At 32.1% G+C, this 21,778-nt stretch overlaps 2 protein-coding genes across 6 annotated transcripts; one reads left to right on the top strand and one right to left on the bottom strand.

Moving 5' to 3' along the window:
• The first annotated feature begins 11,744 nt into the window (after positions 1-11,744).
• LOC105161310 (ras-related protein RABF1) lies at positions 11,745-14,870 on the top strand. The gene is made up of 8 exons (XM_011078956.3): positions 11,745-11,957; positions 12,211-12,287; positions 12,500-12,583; positions 12,660-12,754; positions 12,837-12,942; positions 13,237-13,326; positions 13,417-13,503; positions 14,677-14,870. The coding sequence occupies exons 1-8, from the start codon at positions 11,933-11,935 to the stop codon at positions 14,713-14,715; spliced, it is 603 nt and encodes a 200-aa protein (XP_011077258.1). The 5' UTR covers positions 11,745-11,932; the 3' UTR covers positions 14,716-14,870.
• A 3,091-nt stretch (positions 14,871-17,961) lies between these two features.
• LOC105161311 (pentatricopeptide repeat-containing protein At5g56310-like) lies at positions 17,962-21,487 on the bottom strand. Of its 5 annotated transcripts, none has more exons than XM_020693509.2 (2): positions 21,318-21,482; positions 17,962-19,496 (listed from the first exon to the last, which is right to left on the bottom strand). In XM_020693509.2, the coding sequence occupies exon 2, from the start codon at positions 19,344-19,346 to the stop codon at positions 18,513-18,515; it is 834 nt and encodes a 277-aa protein (XP_020549168.2). In that variant the 5' UTR covers positions 19,347-19,496; positions 21,318-21,482; the 3' UTR covers positions 17,962-18,512. The 5 variants fall into 5 exon arrangements, 1 of the variants encoding a protein (XP_020549168.2); XR_016065059.1 differs by lacking the exon at positions 17,962-19,496 and adding an exon at positions 19,498-19,978 and having other exon boundaries at positions 21,318-21,487; XR_016065061.1 differs by lacking the exon at positions 17,962-19,496 and adding an exon at positions 20,522-20,861 and having other exon boundaries at positions 21,318-21,487.
• Between the last annotated feature and the right edge of the window lie 291 nt (positions 21,488-21,778).

The following is a 21,778-nucleotide window of genomic DNA, read 5'->3' on the forward strand; positions in this document are numbered from 1 at the left end:
TGGACTGGTTATACCAATTACCAAGGGAGACTACGTGATACCTCTATCTGGACTATTCCAGAACATAGGGGCTCATGGGGTTGAAGGAAGATACTCCGTCTCAGGCCATGGCTTCGTCCGATGGTGGAGTACCATATCGGCGATGGGAGCGACTTTTATTTATGGAAGGACCCATGGCACCACCTTAGCCTCCTCATTGAGAGATTCTCACGGGGGCCGCGCATCCTGGGACTGCAGGAATCCGTCATGTTGAACTCTGTGACAGTAGACGGACAGTGACAGTGGCCTCCCAGCACGGGCATGGAGTTCTTGGAGATTGTTGACACGCTACCATTGATTCATGGTGGTAGTGACCGGATTATCTAGTGATTTTCGAGTGGGACACCCTCAACCCAAGATCTGTATCGCCTGTTTGACCCTCCCGGATCGAAAGTAGGCTGGTCTTCACTACTTTTGGGTTCTTTGAAAATACCTCGACACATGTTCATCCTTTGGCTAGGTATTTTGGAGAAGCTCCCTACTACAGACAAACTATGGCTATCTCACCTCGGCATCTGTGTTTTATGTGATGAGGATGCGATGGAGACACACACGCACTTGTCCTTCCGCTGCTACTATAGCCATCGCTGCCTAGCTGCCATTCGTTGGATAGTACGATTCACGTGGCCCAATAGAGATTGGGCAACTGATATTACATGCGCCGTCAGAAAATGGAGGGAAAAACATATCATTAATATGGCATATCGCGCACTGTTGGGATCTTGTGTTTACCACATATGAAGGGAACACAATACTAGACGCTTTGACCATACTGAGATAAATCCGACCGTGTTAGCTAGTTTTATTGTGGAGGATGTCAGACTACGTATACTTAGCATTTTTTTAACCCAGTCCGTTAGTACTAGTGCACTATATAAACTTTGGCGTATCCCTTGGCCTGTCGGGTGAGAATCGAACTCATGAGCACTGTTGTATTTTATCTTTTTTTACACATTTATAAAACTTACATTTACCCAAATATATATATCTATATATACGTTTTTCCAAAATGTAATAATATCAATTGCAAATACAATTTCTTATAGTATTTGGCTCACTTTTGAATAATTAATTTTGAGATTAATTAAATTCCACCAAAATCACATTTTGAAAAAAAGGTTATAATTTATAATTTTTAACACTACCATTATGTGTATTAGATAATATTTTAATTTAATCTTAAGAATGGGTTTAAATTTGTAACTTATCTACAATAATATATTTTTCTTGTGACACTTTCCAAAAACTTAGATAAATTCAAATGTAATTTGATGAAAAATAATTGAGATGGAGTTAAAAACTACAGATTTCAACTCAACGCATTCTTTAAAATGCTAAATACAAACGTCATAGTCACTTTTTCAAAATCAATTGTTTTTTCTTCCTCTAATTTTTTTTTTTTTGGAAAAAAAATCACTACAAAAGATGTAGCATTAATTAATATAGTAAATAATCATTTATCACGTCTGCTTAATAATTATCGATAGTTGCGTTTGCAAATATAGCTAAAGTATTTGTTTTGACCAATGGAGTGCTTGTGCGAGTTTCGAGTTTCGACAAAGTATTTTTTAGTTTATAATTCTAGAAAATACTTTTAAAGTATTTTGAACAATAGTTTCTACTTCTAAAATTGTTTTTAGGCTTAGGGTACTTCTAACTGCTTTGTTTTTTTTTTTAAAAAAAAAATAAATTTAAATTTATTTTTATTATTTTATTCCGATCATAATAATTTTAATTCAATTTTACTATTTTTAACTTAATTTTAAAATTATATATTTAAAATAATTATTGTTGACAAACAACGAGTACAAATATAAGCAAATATATATCATTTTAACAAATGGGGACAAAATGGTTTATAACCAATTAAGTTTAATTTATTTTAAAAGTAGTTTTTTTTAAACACTATCCAGTTTAACTTTTATTTATTTTTCACTTTTTTATAAGTGCACGCTATACACTTATGATTTTGCTACATCTTTTAATTTTTTCTACAAAAATAATTTTTTTTTTGCAAATACTCCCAAAAAATCATAAAAAAATAAAAATATTTTATGATAAATAATCTAAGTTTTTTAATTTATTTTTATTTAAATACAATTAAAAAATTATTTACTAATTCAATAGGGAATAAAATTATATAAATTTTCTTTAGGTGAATCTTGAATTCCTAGTCATATATATACAACACTCCCGAAGTCCTCACACACACTCACACACTAACTAAGCATCATCCACCTGCAACACCACCAGCCACCACTCTACCCACCTCCAACCACCACCGCCGCCGCGGCCTTAGCCCACCACCACCACCACCGATCTCCGCCGCCATGAAAGAACAAGAAGAAGAAAAGAGCAGCTTCTGTGAGAAGCACGTGGGAGACCCAATGAGATCGTTCGGGCGGCGATGCGGCCGTCTGGTGAAGGAGCAGAGGGCCAGGTTCTACATCCTCCGCCGCTGTGTCGTCATGCTGATTTGCTGGCAAGATTACAACGATTCTTGATGATTTATTTATCAATTAATTATTATTAATTAATATTTCTTTTTTTAAATATTAATAGTGAACCTTAATTAGTAATTAGTCTCTTTTTTTTCTTTTTCTTAATTATTTTTTTTTTTTAACTTTTCAAAAAATGTATAGTTTCATGGTCACATATATATATAGGTATTTAATTTTACTTTGTACACACACGTAATTAGGTAGATTGATGAGCCCATTTTCGACATTTTTACTGGCAATATTTAATTTGTATGTATTGCATTAATTAAGAAATTCCAAATATTGAAATGAAATCTTTATATTGGAATTTATGTTAATTTTTTAAGTGTGAATATTTATCTGCTTTGGATTAATATTTTTTTTTCTATATTAATTGATGGGAATTTGCATCTATTTATATATGAAATGATGATTAATTTGGTAACTAATTAGTTACATAATTAATGACATAATTAAATGTATTTAAATTAGAAAAAGTAATGCATATAATTAATTATTTATTACACTAATTAGGCATTAAAATGGGATTCTTTCTTGAATTATAAAAGATAGATAATTAATTAAGTTTCAAACAACTTAACATTAAGTTTTGCTTTTGTTGAGTTTATGTCCATAATTGCTTTAAATAAAATATTTTTTGCAAATTTAAAAATAAGATCTTATATCATTTATAAAACTACAAATTTACCCTTACATCACATGTGTCTTGACAAATTTAAATTAAAAAAGAATTTTAAATAGCTCTATATCAAAAGAATTCGGACCGGGAATTATAGAATTTAAATTTTTTTTATGATATAAAATTATCCAATATATTTATAAAAATTCTTTTATAAATTTCAGAACGGTTTTATCAAATATATTAATTTTCTAGATAAAAATAAGTATATATTACAACGAACTCTTTTAAAATTTGTCATAATTACACATCCCTCTAACAAATATCCTTCTACAATAGAATAGCGAGGGTACGTATTTGTCAGACGACATTAATTTTAAAAGATATTTATAAGTTTTTAAATATTAAAAAATTATTTATAATTATGACAAATATTCAAAAAATTCACTCTAAAAATGATTAAAGGGGGTTATATTTTTTTCATTTTCTGGTGAAAATTCAGATAAATATAAAAGTAGGAAATGAGGCAATAAATAGTATATAGTTATATATTGATGCAGGCATAGAATTGGACATTCAAAGTACACTTAGCTGTTTCCCATTTCCTTTGTACTTCACATGTTTTCTTGTATTAGATTGGCTGGACTTATATATATATATATGTAGGCAAAAATGCAAACAATGATATCGCAAATAAGTAAATTATCTTTTTATGAAAAATAAATAGCGATTTATATCTTTATATTCTTTTAAATACAACAATTAACCCCGTATGATTTTTTACCTCTCTGTATAAGGAGGTAAATTGCTCCGTTTTTAAAAGTATGGGGCGGGATAAATTGTTATATTTTTTATATAGAGGGGGTAATGTGCTCATTTTCAATATCACATGGGGATAAATTACTATTCACCCTGTATATATATATAACCTTGCAACTCAAAAATTAAATAAAATTACATAAGTATTTTTTATTTTTCTATAAAATTATAGTTAGGCTGGTGTGGGATGGTGACTAATACTTTTCAGATGATACTTGTTTAAGTTTTGTCGTTGAATACGGTATAACTGTAATTTTATCATAGACGTTAAATATTTGTATATTTTGACAGCAATATAAATGTAATTTATCCTATTTTTTCAGAACTACAAATATCGATCGTAGTTAATTTTTAAATTAATATTATTTTTATAATAAGAACAATATCGAACAAATAAATTTTAATTAGAGAAATATTAAAAAACTAACTATTTTTATTAAAATAAACTACAATTGAAAATATTCTATATATTATCCACTTAGTTAATTTTCAAGTAATTATGCAAAAATATAAAAATATTAATATTCAATTTACTTGAAATTGGAACAAAAATATATTGGAATTTTAAAGAGATATTTTTTATTTTAATATAAAAAAGGGTTTTTATGGGGCTCTTGAAATTCCTCCTCTTCCATAAAAGGCATAAAATCAAAATAAAAAAAAAATATAAGGATAATTAAACCTCCCCTCCTCCGAATTTTGCTGTAATTATATCTAGACTCCTTCATTATGTTTGGTTTCATTTTTAACTTATTTTGATGTATTTTGTGGAGATAGAGAGAGAAAAACAAAGATAAATAAGTATGTTTAGAGATACTGTGTATGTTTGAATTTATTTTTGGAGATAATATAAAATAAGGATACTATGCTTGATTTTATTTAATAGCAGATAAAAACTACTATTTATTGTCAAATCATGTTTTTTTTATATATATGTATAATTTTTTTAATTGTAGGGCACATAATTAGTGTAGATTTATTTTGATAAAAAAACTAATGAAGCGTTGTTTCAAAACATCTCAAAACACCACCAAAATTTTCAAAATAAATTAAGGCAAATATTGTCCATGTTTTGGCCCATCTCGAAGATGAAACAAAATTGGGACCAAATATTATGCTTATGGTTTAAAAAATTACATCTAGTATTATTGAGATTTGCTTACATCTAATAAATAAGTATCTGTATTAGTCAAAATTCACTGAATTTGTTGATACTAACAAAAAAATAAAAAAAAAATTATATTTAGCCCCAGTTGACTTATTACTAAGTTATTGCAGGTCAGATAAGTTTTTTATGATCAAATTATCTTCATACCTGTTGATATGTTAATGCACGTGAAGAGATTCATCTTCACCATTACATGGATAATTTAAACAATAAAAATTGTTTGACCTGTAATAAATCAATCGATGATAAATATTAATTTTTATTTTTTTTTATTAATATCAATAAATTCAGTAAATCTTGACTAACGTAGAAATTTATTTATTAGACAAAAATAAATCTCAAGAATACATCATGTACTTCTTTAAACTACAAAAAGTTTAAAAATAATTATATAATATCTCATAGAAAAAAAGTATAATTATCTCAAAAATATAATATTCGCTATCACTTTCTAGGATTCCTGAAATATTCTAATTCAAATTAAAGAAAGTGCATGGGGAGGAGAGAGAGTGACGTGGAGTGGCGTGAGCCGACCGCGAGATCCTTGGGAAAGCGTGCATGACGACGTCGTACGAACGGGGCGCGGATATTCACGCTGTACCTAAAATTCACCGCCTGGATTCTCACCTCGTGTGAATTGTGGGTCCCATCTTTTGTACCTCTTGACTTCAAGTCGTATGATAATGACAAGCATTATTACTTTAAACTATAAAAATTACAAAATATTGTATTATTTATATTTATTTAATTATGATAAGTTATAATAAGATAAATTAATATAATGAATTAGAAATAGAAATGGGTAAAATTAAATTGATATTATTTTTAATTTTTTGTTATATTATAAAAAATTAAATTCATTTTTTGCCTATACTATGAATGTGGTGTAAAAAATCCTATTATTCTATTGAAAAATTCAAACATCTCCTAATTTTAAAATTTTAATCCGAATGAACAAAATTAAAATAATATATTATTCATATTAAAAATAAAATTTTTCATTATAAAAACCTTAAATAATAAAAGATATTCAATTTTAGTGCAGCCACAAAAGACCCCACAATTAAATTATACCAAAGGATCGAATGAATTGATAATTTAAAGTATTGCCTTTTGCTTATATATACCTAATACAAATAATATCTTTATTTTTTAAATTACATGATTTAATTAGTATTAATGTGGGCTCAAATTTGATGTTAATTTATTCCTTAATTTGATTTCTTTCTTTCAAAATTGAAATACATTTTTATTTTATTATTTCTAATATTGATAATATATTTTTATTGGTAGAATATTGCACTACTATTTAATTAATAAAATAGAAAATATATTATTCAATATATTTAAATTTTAAATTTAAAGTGGCCAAATATGTTATATGTAAGGTATAAGGTTATTTTCTTCCATTCAAGTTGAGTTTTCAAAATCATGGGCTTATTTCATGGTTTTAATAATAGGCAGCTATTATTTTACTTTTATTTTTTAAATTTTTTTTATTATAACTAAATTTATAATTTATCATCATAACAAAAATAAAAACTATTGCAAGCCTTTTCCTTTCATTAGTTTTCAATATTTAAGTAGAAAAGTATTTAAGTTTTTTCAATATTTACACTCTCTTTGAAAGTTTTTCGTTTATACCCAACCGACGAGTTTGAACGAAAAATACTAACGTCAATAATAAATTTTCAATTGTACCTCTCATTTAATCATGTATACTTTTTTGTACTTATAAAAGGGATAAATGTAATATATACATATATATGGAATGAGATTATCATTATTACATTCTTTCTCTTATAAGTACAAAATTATTAAATCAAAGTATTATATGAGGGATAAAATTAAAAATTTATCTAAAAATAATATTAATCTCAGCATTTTTCGTCGAAATCATAATTTAATGGGCTCAAATCTAAAATTGTGAATCTTCAGATGGCGTGTAAATGTTATTTTAATACTTTTTTGAGAAAAAATATAATTTTACATTTTAAGAGGGGTTTAAATATAATTAATTCGTCTTTTAATAAAATCGAGCCAAACAGCCTCATAAGTTAGTATAGTTGAAAAGGGGCAATGACAAAACTTGTACGTACTTCTTTTCCGGAAAAAATATTACTTAGTCCATTAAGTATGCCTAATTTTAATTTTAGTCCGATAACTATGTCCATTTTTGTTTAGGTTACGAAATTGCTTACTTTTAGTCATCTGATAGATTTTCGGACAATTTTACCCCTATAAGTGCATATGAACTAAAACTGCCTTTGAAAAGTTGCTTAGGGATAAAATTATTCGAAAATCTGCCAGGGGACTAAAAGTAAGCAATTTCGTAAGTTACTGGATCTAAACAAAAATGAACATAATTATCAAATTAAAATTAAAATTAGATATAATTAACGAACTAAAATAATACTTTTCCCCTTCTTTTCCATCTTTAACAAAAAGTGTGGTGGAAATTAAGGTCCGTTTGCAGAGTATATATATTAATAGCTAAGCTCCAAAAATGAAGTTTTCATTCAATTTTAATTAGGTCCCAATATCTGTTGTTTTGAAGCTTATTGCTTTAGAGTGGGTTAGTCTAATCAAAGCGTTATCTCATGGTCCACTTTTCAGTATTGATTTCAAGACAGATGCATAGTGAAATCACCGACTTCACTATTATCGATCATATCTCCTGATTTGCTGGATCTGATTTTTAAGGCGTTTGTTTGAATTTATAAACTTTTTCAGAACATTCTACGGTAAATTGCAATAATCCTGACTGTTTGTATTTACCACGTTTAGAGGGAAAGAAATTTGAGATGGTTTGAGCATATGGAGCAACCACCGAATATCATAGCCACCATTATTATAGAAGATATTAGACAGAAAATTATCAGTATTAATTTATTTCGTTCTATTAGTTCATGTGCGTTATATAGATTATGGCGTATCCCTTGTCCTGTCGAGGAAGAAACCATCAGTTGGGCACTATATTAATCTTGTTTTATTAATTAAATTTACATTTACCCAAAAGAAAATTTGCAACAATCCTATTAGATTTAATATAATTATAAATATTTTTTTATTGTTTGAAAAATTACTAGTACTTTAAGATTTTAACTATCATTTAATTATTAGCCCAATCCGTTAGCTTTTCATGCATTTTCTGTGGTGAACTGGCCGAAATGCCATTGTGCATTAAAAATTATGATTTTATTTATTTTTTTAATTTTTTATAAACTAAGTGGATTTTTTTTAATTTTTAAGATTCTTCCATCCACCTCATTCAATTTTTTTTAATTTTATTTTTTTTTAAAATACTTACGGTAAGAGCAAAGTTGACAATTTCATACCTACATCCAAAGATTACATAATTTTATCAAATATCGAAAGGGGGGTATTTATAATTTTTCATATAATGAGGGGGTATTTGTGATTATATTTAACTTTAAGAAATGTCGTTGTAATTTACCCAATATTTTATAACGTATCTCATTAATGTTTGAAAGATAATAAATACCCCTTAATTTTAACGTTCATTTAACAACCAGCTAGTGACAAGATAGGCATGTAGGCAACACTCAAGTTAGGAAAGAGCAGGGCAAGAAATATTAGATTATGCCAAGGAAATAGGGCCCATGGTTTTATCTCTAACATTATATCAGGTGGGATTGTCCCCTACCTGGGGTGGGGTGGGGTGGGGTGGGGTGGGGGGTTGCTTAGTCTAATCAAATCACACCTCACACAAATATTATCACATTTTCAAACAACCCCAACCCCCCTACTTACATAACATGGACAAAAATAATTTGAGTTTTTGAAGTCAATTTAAATGATGTACCGTTTTATTAGAATTATAAATTGGCCCTCAACTTCTAAACTTATACAATTTAATGCTACTAAGTTTAAAAAATTTCAATTTAATCCCTTAAAATTTTAATATGTTTGAATCACATTTAATAATTTATTCCCTAGTTAATTTGAGACTTTCTAACTTTTACAATTAAGTAATTAAGTTTCATATAATTTCCTCTTCATCTCACATTAACTCAAATAAACTTTTTGTAAACCTTTAAAAAAATAGGTGAAAAATATTAAATTTCATAGGTATCATAAATAAATTTGTTAAAACTGATGCATAATATGTAATATAATTAAATACGGGGCGTCACACAATTTTATGAAATTACAAGGTAATAATGTCAATACTCAAGTAAAACCAATATCAAAATCAAACACCATCCACAACATGATTCATACATCATTAAAACTTAATTCTCTTAATTATTGATTATTTCCTTTGGGGCCCGCTTAGCCCAACTAGATCATATTCAATGATTTTGTCGTCTCTCATTATCTCAATCAATATCATACAATCATCAGCACAGAGTACTCATTGTATGTGATATCGCGGTAGCATTGAACCTTTGTAAGTACTCCTCCAATGGCTCGTAGTCTTTTTGACGTACGATAGAAGACTTGAGTTCCATCTTTTGGAGCTTATGACTGTTGGCGAACTAGTGCAATAAAAGGGATCGAAATTCGTAAAAACTTCCTATTGCTCCCACGGGCAATTGATTGAACCACTGCTGTGCTGCTCTGGCAAAGGTGGCAACAAAGAACGCGATATTTAATTCCATCCGTATATCTATACAAGAGGGTAGCATTCTCAAAACGTGAGAGATGCCCTTGAGGATCATTCGTCCCATCATATTCTCTTTCAGTGAAGGGGATACCTTTATGATCGTCTTTCGGGGCTCCCGCAATTTTGTGTTGTACATCTAGGGGACCCTTTTTGAGGTATTCCAAATGTGCTAGTCATTGTTGAGGGACTTCTTTCAAAATTGCTGGAGGAGGTCCCTGTTCTTCGATCAGCTGGGTTCTGGGCAATGAGGCATCTTCCTCCATCGGGCCCTTCTATTCCTTCTTCAGGGATGATAGCACCCAATAGAGCTGGGAAAATTTCTCTAGTGGTAGTGTCTGAGGTGGTACTATGCGTTGGGGGATCAACCATAGGGTCCACCATCTTAGGAGGCGGCCTGGGCGCGAGAAGAACTAGAGTTGATTCTCCACCAATTGGAGTGAAGGAAGATCCTACTACGACTTGTAGAGGCTGGTTGCTGCCAGAAGTTTCCACAATGTTCTGTTTATTTGCAGCGTTGCTAAGGTTTCCATGATAACTTACGCATTTAACTCAAAACTTCCCACAGACGGTGCCACTTGGTGCGTGCAATTTTAGCATGGATGCAACAGACTTAGACTTAGAGCAATGAGCCCAAATCGAACAATAAAGGATTCGCAAGAAAAAGATCTGCAGAACAAAGGGTTAGCACTCTGACGTTTAAGTTAGTATTAAATTAGGAAATAATAATTAGAAATAAGAAAACGTACTCCGAGAATGAAGCGTAATGATATAAGTAGAAGTAAAAGTTGTATTTGATAATGTAGAATGAATGCAGCAAAGTAATAGCTAGAAAGCAGCCTTTGATGGTAGCCCCCGCATGGAGATAGAGCTTCTATTTATAGTGGAGTGCCCCTATTCATCAAGGAACCCAACGTGCTACCTATTTTTGGGGTAAATGGATAGAGTTGGTTGAGATAAGCCATAATCCATGCCTATTTTTTTTAATAATCTTGCAATTAGGATCGTTGTATGGATGAAGGATACTGTCCTTGGTTGAGGAGGACTCGGGGTCCACAGAGAATCTAGGTGACTCAAGAATTCGAGATCTTGAGGGAACCTCCCTTAACACACGTCATCCACGTTGGACAAAAGGGACACGCGGAGGGTCCAGGTACAGGCCACGTGTGCTCTGAAGAGGGATTTGGATACGGGTGTTGGGCCGATTATCCAGTATTCAGGCCATAATATTGGACTATGCTAAGCGGGCTTCCTCCACCCGAGCTATCGTATGTATGAAAGGGAATCTTAGGGCCCGTTTGGTTGTGTTTTCATTTTCATTTTCAGTTTCCAACATTTGGAAATGGGTAGAAATGCTTTATTGGTTTTTGTGCAAAAACTGAGAATATGTTTGGATTAGTTGTTTCCAAATGTAGGTATATAGGTGTGAGAATGTTGAATATAGGTATATGTATTTTTGATGTGACAGATGACCAAATTGATTGAATATGTGAAATTATAAAATAATCAAAGTGAGTCTTGCCATTTGAAATAATTTTAATTGATTTGAAACAAGAAAAGACATGTTGACAAGATAAGACAAGTATGACAAACCCATGTGACCTATAATTTCAAAAATTTGAGAATTAAAATAGGAATGCATTCTCAATGAAAATGGCTTGACCAAACAAAATCCCAACCACCCAAATAGTGAAAAGTGGAAAAAATCTCATTGAAAACACAACCAAACAGGCCCTTAGTCTTTCTTGCTTGTTCTTAGACCAGACTTCCTTGGGCCGTACCCATTAATTATAATTTATAATTCAAAAAAATATTTGATTAGTCCATTATAGAAAATAAATAAAAACATAACGAAGTCAAATAAATTAAGTTAATTATTAATAATTATTTTACTTAAAAAAATATTAATAATTTCTCAAATAAATTATAATTTGCAAGATCTTAAACTCCGTTGTAATTTACCTTTTATTTTTTGTCGAATCGAACTGCCACTACCGTCCAACTGAATATCTCTCCTTCCTTACGTCTCTCTCTCTGCTCGCACATTTGATCTGATTTAGTAGTTATTTACATTAAATTGTAGAACCTTGAAGTGTACTATTTGTAATTGCACCGAATACCTACAGAACAGAGTTTCCTACCGATTTTCGGCTGCTTCCATGGGTTGCTCCTCGTCGCTTCCAGGTGAATTTCGACACTTAGGGTTTATGAATTTTCTTACCAAACCGAAATCCGTTTCTTGCTTTTCTTCCAAATTTGCGGATTTTTCATAATTTATTGCTGAATTTCGGATTCTGGCAGTCGTATTCTCCCTTGACTTCGGTGTTCGGTTTGTTCATTACTCGAATGAGCTCAGTTGGCGCTTTTTTTAGTTCTTTGTTGAGATGATGGTTTACATTGATTTTCATTCTTTTACTTATTTTTTTTTCGGGTGCAGATAAAACCGTTGGGCAAGCAGTCGGTTTAAACCCGGAAAATGGTGAGGTGATTGATACGAAAAATCTTCGCGTTAAGGTAAGGATTAAGAATTTCTTGATAGTTAAGGAAATGTTATACTATGTGATATAGTACAGAGCTGGAATTAAAATGTATTTTATATTTCTCCATGTTCACTTGTTTGACAAATAGATTATGGGTGAGGAAGCCTGAATAAAGACAAAAAGCAAAACAACGTAGAAAAGAAAAATGGATTATCTGATCTTGTACCCTTTCAATAATCTTTGCAGTTGGTGCTGTTAGGTGATTCTGGGGTCGGGAAGAGCTGCATTGTTCTTAGATTTGTTCGTGGTCAATTTGATCCAACATCTAAGGTAACTGATAATGTAATATAATGCAAGTCGCGTGATTTTGAACTTATATGTTTTATTGAATATTAGTTAATTTCAGGTTACGGTTGGAGCCTCTTTCTTGTCTCAGACAATAGCCTTACAAGATTCAACCACAGTGAAATTTGAAATATGGGATACTGCCGGTCAAGAAAGGTTATTTATCTTTTCTTTTAGCATAAAATTCACTCGCCTATGTTCATTTTTGTAAAATTTCTTTGCTCATTCCATTTTTTAGGTATGCAGCTCTGGCACCATTGTATTATCGAGGGGCTGCAGTTGCAGTTGTCGTGTATGATATAACTAGCCCTGAATCATTCGCTAAGGCACAGTATTGGGTCAAGGTAAACAGATCAGTATAGTTGCTCCCTCAGTTTCACACAATGCAATAGCCAGTGTCCCCATTTTTTGCAAATGAACATTGATGAGAAATCATCATATGCTCTTGGAAATTTGCATGTAGCCAGTTTGATTGATCTCGTAACATAACCAATGTCCATTCCTAGTCCCTGATGTTCAGAAACATGAGCTTGTTCATAGTGTCTAGGATAAATGTTGCTTTATTATGTGCTTGCTCCACCAATGAGAAAATCACCATGATTTCTTTTTATTGTCAATTGCTTCTTTCATATTTCTAGGAATTACAAAAGCATGGAAGTCCTGAAATAGTCATGGCTTTGGTTGGTAACAAGGCCGATCTCCACGAAAAACGAGAAGTACAATTTCAGGTGAGCAGATGTATCCTTATCAGTTTCTATTTTTTGTGGTAACATATTTTGTTTGTGATATGTTACACATTTTTTTTCCTATTTCTGAAGGATGGGATTGACCATGCCGAAAAGAATGGAATGTTCTTTATTGAGACTTCAGCGAAGACAGCAGACAACATAAACCAGCTTTTTGAGGTGCATTTCTAATGTCTTTTCATCTGATTTTTCTTTCATTCATCTTTATACATCCATTGCTTGTGTCAAACTGCTAAATTTGGTTAACTCAACATTCTTGCTGCTGTTCCATTCCATATTGACATGTGTAGTCGCTTTATCATTTGCTCCCTTTCTTTTGTTCCCCTCCCTCTTTTGGGGGTGTTCGTGTAATTTTTTTCCCCTTATGAGGTATCGATATAAATTACAATAACAACCTCGGGGGGTATACTTGCAATTTGCAAGCAGCAAGGGTCTTTGTGTTATTAATCTTAAGCTCGAGAGATGTCGATGTAATTTACTGTTCATTGACTCAGTTGCTTCTTTACTTCCAATTAAAACAGAGGTGCCAATCTATTATTGCTGTTCTCTTTTTTCCTGTTATTATCCCTTTTCCTTTAAAGATATATTGTTGTGTTACTGATGTAGGTAAAATATTTTTGTGTCATTTGTTGCTGGATTTGTTCGGACCATGATCAGGAAATTATAAAATATTACTGATGTTATATATTTTCCGCATTGTGGTGTATTTATAGGAAGATTAGTTTAAAGTGGAATTGTCTATTGCTGCCTCTAATTCTGGTTCGAATTTTTAATTTGGCTCTTAAATATGATACCAATCACATGGAACTTCTGCTTGTACATAATGCGGCCATTGTCTAGGTCTTTTATGCACTCATTTTTAGTTACAACTGCTTACTTTTGTGGTTGCAGTGAATTTTATAATTTCTCGTATCGTATGAAAGAGGCATGTTATAAATACCAGATATCCATAGTCATCCTAATTTTTATGATGGGAATGGCAGTACCCTTGTTTGACAACAAACGGACATGTGCACCCACATGGTCATGAGTGTTATAATTGAATCTCATGAAAATCATACTTGTAGCTTTTTAACAATCCTAAATTGCAAGTATACTATAGGGGAGAAGTACTCTGAATACTCCAAGAGGTGTGCATGTTATGAAATTTCTTTGATCAATTTTAAAAATTACACTACCATTTACAGTCATGATTTACGATACAGAATATGCACATAGGGTAATTTGTAAAATAAGCAGTGCGGAAGTACATTCTTTTCTTTAACATCAAATTTTCATGTATTTCATACTTAATTGCTTTGTTTTATTCCAAATAATGTTTCAATTTGACAGGAAATTGCCAAGAGATTGCCACGCCCTTCTCCTTCCTGACCATTCAAAGTTGAACTACAACATCGTGTTAATTTTTGCTGTTACTTCAATCTGCCTGTATTCAAATGTATATTCTACCGTGCTGTTTTGGGTTGTATGTTCATATACATAAGATCCCTTTTTTATCATGTACAATACAAGCAGTTATTTCTATACTTGTATTCAAGATGGACCTAAGTATCCAATAAGTCTGCACTGTCACTTGTGGTGTTAAATGTGCTAACACAAGAATTTGGTTTGGTTGATTGAGAAGATTGCATTTGTTGATTTCATAAGGAGCAAACTTGGAATGATGTGATTTTGGGTGAGTGACCAACCGCCCGCCCCCTGTTGTTCTTTTGGATAAATAAGGTTGTGATCATGCCGTTGGCGGCGGGGACTAGATCCTCAACCACCGTTGGAAGGTTTATTTCGTCAAAGGTGGTTGAGATATTGCTCAAGTGTGATGAGTGAGTTTAATGTATTTACTGATATACACAATGCATATTTCTCAAGGATTGTAGTATAGGAGGTTCTATGAATTTCAATTACTTTTGCTTGCATTTTTCCTTCAAACACCAATAAATCCTGCCACTGTAGATATAGTACGGATAATTTAAAAGGCTTCAATTACTTGTTTCATTTTATATTTATTCCTATATCAAAAGAATGAAGTTGCTGTAAAAGTTTACACAAAATAGAAAATGACATTAATTAATTATAAATAATATAATATACCTCAAAGTATGACAAATTTGACTCTATTAATATTTATGCATTCACCATAATGTGTCGCATGTATTTATGTTTAGAATAATTTAGCATTAATTTAATATTTAAAAAAAATTCACATTACAACTTTATTTACTAGTACATTTAAAACAGTCATCTCGTATCATGTGAAACTGAAATTATACATAATGATGTGCATTTGTATATGTTCTCTGAGTCCTCGTTTACTTCCATTAATGAAATTAGGTTAGTATAGATTAATGATACATTAAATATGAGATAAAATAAAATTATTACACTATGTACTTTGTTTCTTGTATCAATAAAATTTGGGATTATTGGATATTATTGTGTAACAATTTTATGTTGTATTTATTTTTGTCGTTGTCATAGGGTTAAAATGTGTAATTGACAAAATTGTCCCAGTAATAAAACAAAACATCAATGTTCACATATTCACATCACAAATATAAAATATTTAAAAATACTTCAACATTTTATATCTATATCATTTTCCCCATCACAACCATATTCATCTTCATCAATCATACTTATTGATATATGATAATGTAATTAAACATATATCCGATAACATAATTATTATATATATATATATATATATAATATGATAATATAACACACATATCTAACTATTATATATTATTATAATATTTTTACATCAAATAAGTTTTTGTTTTTATAATTTATATATTTGTTATTTGTTATTCTATAAGTCAAATGTATAATAAATACTTATTAAAATTACTAAAGTAAAATTTAAAATATTTTTTATTTATAAGTATTAAAAAATTATAATTAATTAGTTAATCAGAATTAATTATATATATATATATTCAAGCTAGGACTACACATATGTAGATATATACCCAATTGGACTTAATTCAAAATATAAATTAAACCCATAGGTTTAGGCCTTCATAGAATTAATCCAATGAATTCTTAATAACCTAAATGAAATTTATTTAATCTCATTAAATTACCAAGTCAAAACTCTAATTAATTGATCCTATTAATTAATTCATTCAGTTCAATTAAAATTGATCTTATCAAATTAATTAAATCTAATCAAAATTTAATTAATTTCATTAATTAAATCTTGGGCTTTCCATCACATGGGCTCTCCAATTTAAATGATCATATTATTTAATCTCTCAAATTAATTTAAACTCTTTAAATTAATTCACTCCTTCTAGAATTAATTCATGATGAATTCTACTACTTTTTTTAGTGGTGTTTTGTGCGACTTTGTAGGTTTACCCTTAACTAGACTTGGACTTGTGTTAACACACAATTTAATTGGCAAATATTTTTGTACTAGATTAATTAAATCATATTTAGTTAATCACTTTCAATTAACACTTAATCCAAAAGTACCTGTCACCATTGGTGACCATCTAGCAAAGGTCCATGGCTCTAGAAAATTAGGTAAAAATAGCATGAACCTTAAGGCTACCGAGTGCCACACGGGTACGGTCCTTCCATCGGTCATCTCTCGACCTTAGTTTAGAGCATGGAATTGAGTATTAGTCCCATTTTGGACTTGAAATCTATGCTTAATATTTTGATTATGTTTCTCCACTTGATCACATAGAAGAGCACTTTCCTTGATCACCTGTTGTGGCTACACTCCTGGGAGCACAACACACATCAGAACGCATAGGAGATCGCTATCATCTAATGATAGACATCGAATTCTGTCTTGGAACTCACCAATCTTCATACACGTTCCGACTGCACTGAAACAAGGCTTATATTTAGCATAAAGTGATATTATGTAAGTATCAGCTGTGTCATGTGATTACTCAAAGGGGGCGGGGGGTGGCTGTAAGTCTGTGCAACCCACAACATTATTGACTCTCAATGAGAAGTTGAACTGTGAATACTGGAAAGCACTTTTTTCAATTTGTCAATTAGAAGATCAACGTGTGATCGTATTCTGTCAAAAGTTTGTTCTAAGTGCTATGCTACACAAAAATGTACAAATCCTGTGAACCATCAAGTCTCAGATTCATTAACCAACCTACTTTGAAAGGAGCTATTTTGATCAAATTCTGTCACTGAAGGTCTTGAATCAACTACTATAATTTTCATCAACGAACATGAGAATCTGGTTGAGCAATAAGAAGTAAAGGGATTAGACCTTTTCATTCTATACACAATTCGTGCCAAAATCATGCCACCGTATTTCTTAAAAGATTCAGCGGAATTGCCCTTCACCTTTTGATTTATTTTCACAATTGGCACTAAGTTTTCGAAATATTTTGGGGAAAGCAACAAAGTTTCATAAGCTACCTATATTCGAGTTCACACGCACTTCCCATTCTCGTGCTGTTGTAATAAATTTCAAACTTGAAACTTACAAAAATAAAATTGCCTCAAAAAAAATGTTTACATAAAAAATAAATATTATTTTTTTTCTGTGACTAATATTCAATATTTCTTTTGACATATACCATATGTATTTTTTAGATGCGTAAACATTTTTTAAAATATATAACTATTTGACCTGATGCATCCGACCTGAACATAAGATGATAAATAAAAGCTATTATACACTTGTCTTATAACCCAAGATGGTTGTAGTAAGAAAACCTAATTTTTGGGAACATGAGGTTGACTAAACACTCTTTAATCATTGCTACACAGTAATTGGAACAAAACACAGTTTCCAGCCACTTTGCTATTATGAAGGTGTATGGTTTCTCTTTGACATTTATGGAACTCCTAAAACATGAGTTCTTTCTTGTTCCCCTGAACAATCCACAATCAAACAGCGGGCTGAGAACAATGGCAAAAGCTAGCCAACCTACGCAATGCTCGCAACATCCACATGCAACCCAGCTTTATTTATAGCCAGCGAGTAGGATTGCATCAGCCTATGCCGAAATCTCACCTATCATTTCTCTACTCATAAATCTTTCTGAACGAGAGATACATTTTAAGACAGTAGGGCATGTCAACTATTAATTTACAGTGTTGCACTGAAGTTTCCAATCTTATCTGCGAAATTTCTACCTTCATCTTAAAATCCCCATATATCAAAAACCCTACGACATCAAAGAATATTACGTATCACCATCCACGAGGCTCGATCCTGTTGTTTTCTTCAAACTTCGTTCTTTCATTCCCTTTCTCCACTTCATCACATCCTCCCATCTTCCAGCCTCCGCGTACATGTTGGACAAAATAACATAAACCGCATGATTTTGAGGATCCAAATCAAGAATTTCATTCACCACTCGCTCAGCAACCTCAATATTCCCATACTCCTTACAAGCACTCAACACTGCTCCCCAAATCACAACATCAGCTTTCCAAACCATTCCTTTTACAAGTTCTTCAGCTTCTACAACCTGGCCCCCTCGTCCCAGCAGGTCTACCATGCAACCATAATGCTTTAGTTTAGGTTCAATACCATAAATCCTTTTCATGGAATAAAAAATTGTGCGACCGTAATCCAACAGTCCAGCATGGCAACATGCTGATAGAACACCTAGAAGGGTAATATCATTTAGCATTACTTTTTCTTTCTCCAGCATTCTAAAAAAACAGATTGCTTCTTCCACATGTCCATGAACAGCCAGTCCACAAATCATTGCATTCCAAGTTGCAATATTTTTTTCTTTCAATCTATAAAAGCACTGTTTTGCTTTAGCCAATGATCCGTTCTTAGCATACATGTTCACCAATGCGGTCCCAAGAATCACATCTAACTCCATTCCTTTCTGCTCAACATACTCATGAATTTGCTCTCCCAAATCCAAGCACGCTGACTGCGCACATGCTGACAAGACAGAACACAAAATGACTCCATTAGGTTCAAACCCATCTGCAATCATTCTATGAAACAACCTGATTGCTTCCTCCGCAAAATCATTCTGCGCATACCCACATATCATCGTCGTCCAAATACTCAAATTCCTGTCATCTAATTCATCAAACACCCTTCGCGCATCACCAATCCCACCCGATATAGAATACCCTCTTACTAAACCATTCACAACATGCAAGTCCGAGTCCAACCCAAATTTTGAAACATGAGCATGCACCTGTTTGCAACATCTAATAGACTTCATATTCGAACAAACTTTCAGTACAAAAGGAAAGGTGTGTTTTCCAGGTACAACGCCACGCCTTCGCATGTCAGCATAAAGAAGTAAGCCTTCAAAAGGACTCGAACTACTTGCTTGTGCTCTAATTACAGTGTTCCACATGAACAAATTAGGCATAGGAGTATGTTTTAGGAGCTTCAGAGCATATTTAAGGTCCCCAGATGCAGAGAGAGCACAAAAGTTGAGTAAGCGGCTAGCAGCAAAGGTGTCGTGAATGCAGGAGGTGACGATCATTTGGGCGTGGATTTGCTTTAGCTGATCCATTGATTTGCATTTGTCTGCCATCATAGACAGCGACGCACGCTGTGCTGGTGGTGAAGATAGCTGCCGTACTGTTTGATGGAGAGCCAATGCTGTCATGGTCGGGTGATGGGCGAGAGAGAGTTTTACGAGAAAATTTAGTTTTGAGGGTGGCATTCCTGAAATAGGTGTTCATAGTTTTACTACTCAAAATTCCAAGTGCAAAAATACTTTCCCTTTACAAAAGTATGACTAGTAATCAAATCCCGGTATAGGATTAAATTCAAATATGAGGATTCAGTAAATATAAAAGTAAAATTACATGTCTCAACTCATTTTGACCTCAATAAACTCAAAAGGAGAATCCAAATCCATGTTTACTTGCATGGTGGCCAGTCCGAGATCCATAAGGATAAGATTGACATAGCAATCTCACTTGGGATGGCAGGATTGCTATCCTAGTTGGCTCACTTATATGGGATTAAGAGGTGATTCATAATTGTCCATTTTACATGTTCCTGGTACCAAAAAACTCTTAAATGCCCTTAACAACCTCCCTATCCACAAAAATGTCATGAATAGTTTAGGAAATTAATATTTTTTAATGAAGATAGTTTTATAGATAATATTAAATAAAAAATGAAATCTAAATATTATATTACAATCGGTATTCTATTTTTTATTTAGTTCTCTCTCTCTCTATATATATATATATGAAAATATTATGTATATAAAATTCAAACTTATTTTCAATTTTATAGTAAAATTATTGGTTCGAGGTTTAGATAAGAACAAAAATTAATTTTTCTGCTTATGTCACATTTTGCAAATGGGAAAGAGATTAAAGGCCCTGAGCAGCTTGCCACTGGGCTTGAATTTGTGCATGGGCTGCAAACATTTGAGCACGGACATGAGCTTGAGCCTGAGCCTTCAATTGAGCCTGGGCGAGGGCCTGCATCTGAGCTTCAGAAAGCTGAAGCTGTCCCGAAAATCCAGATCCCAGTTGTTGCTTCGCAGATGGATTCACCGGCAAATGATTTCCAAAAGCGGATGAAGCCCCAACTTTTGAGGGTGGTTGTTATTAGCAGACTTTCAAGATTCAGAACTTAAAGGAACCATTTATCACATCTAAGAGCTTTGCAACAAACAATTGCATTAGGTGCACCCGGAAAAAGTAATTCTCAGACAAATCTAAGCTGCTCGGATTAAAGTACTTCATCCAAACAAGGAGAATTACTCCAAAAAAAAAAAGCCAAAACAAGGTGGTTTTACGAAAACCCTAAACCCTAACCAGACTCAGAACCAATTACATACTAAATCCGAAAAAGAGGCATATGAAAATTGGAAAATTGATACCATCTGGACCAAGAGAAAGTACATTCCTGAAATCAAAGCAGCAAATACCAGTACGACACGACAAAATTCAGCTGATATTACAAATAGAGATCTCAAACACATATATACATTCTGCATTTATATGATGAAGAAAGCTTGGGTTAGAGCTGTGACAAATCTTACTCTGGAATTAGGAAGCAGACTCTTTACTGGCTGAGCTTGCTGAACGTTTATTTTGCTTTTCCATCATCCGTTCTGCCGCTCGCCGAGTCAACTCAACTGTTATTCAACTCTCTGAGTTTTCTCACCACCGTTAATCCGTTATAGTCTCATTCGGTGTGCTTTAAGTGTGAATGTGCCCAAACATAAAATTTTTAATTGTTTGATGGGCTGACTTTATTTGGGCATGAAAACTGGACCAATCCAGTTATCCTCTTGCCCAAATATTGTGGGCTGGGACATGATGAGGCCCAAATGCGTTTTTCAAATTCACTATGCAGCTACATCAATATTTAAAATCAATTAATAAAATTTAAGGATAATTACACCTCTCTCCACTGAAGTTTGCTATAATTATACGTAGATTCCTTGTAATTTGAGAAATTACATTTAGTACATTGAGATTTACTTCTGTCTAACAAATA

This window comes from Sesamum indicum, linkage group LG4 (genome assembly GCF_026168435.1).
Source record: "Sesamum indicum cultivar Baizhima isolate 11 linkage group LG4, ASM2616843v1, whole genome shotgun sequence".
Taxonomy (NCBI): domain Eukaryota; kingdom Viridiplantae; phylum Streptophyta; class Magnoliopsida; order Lamiales; family Pedaliaceae; genus Sesamum; species Sesamum indicum.

Bases quoted from the DNA above. Each gene is read 5' to 3' on its own strand.
- LOC105161310 (XM_011078956.3), top strand. From the start codon at position 11,933: ATGGGTTGCTCCTCGTCGCTTCCAG. The intron at 11,958-12,210 runs GTGAATTTCGAC...TTTCGGGTGCAG, and splicing joins TTGCTCCTCGTCGCTTCCAG to ATAAAACCGTTGGGCAAGCA. The intron at 13,504-14,676 runs GTGCATTTCTAA...TCAATTTGACAG, and splicing joins ACATAAACCAGCTTTTTGAG to GAAATTGCCAAGAGATTGCC.
- LOC105161311 (XM_020693509.2), bottom strand. From the start codon at position 19,346: ATGATATGTGGGTATGCGCAGAATGATTTTGCGGAGGAAGCAATCAGG.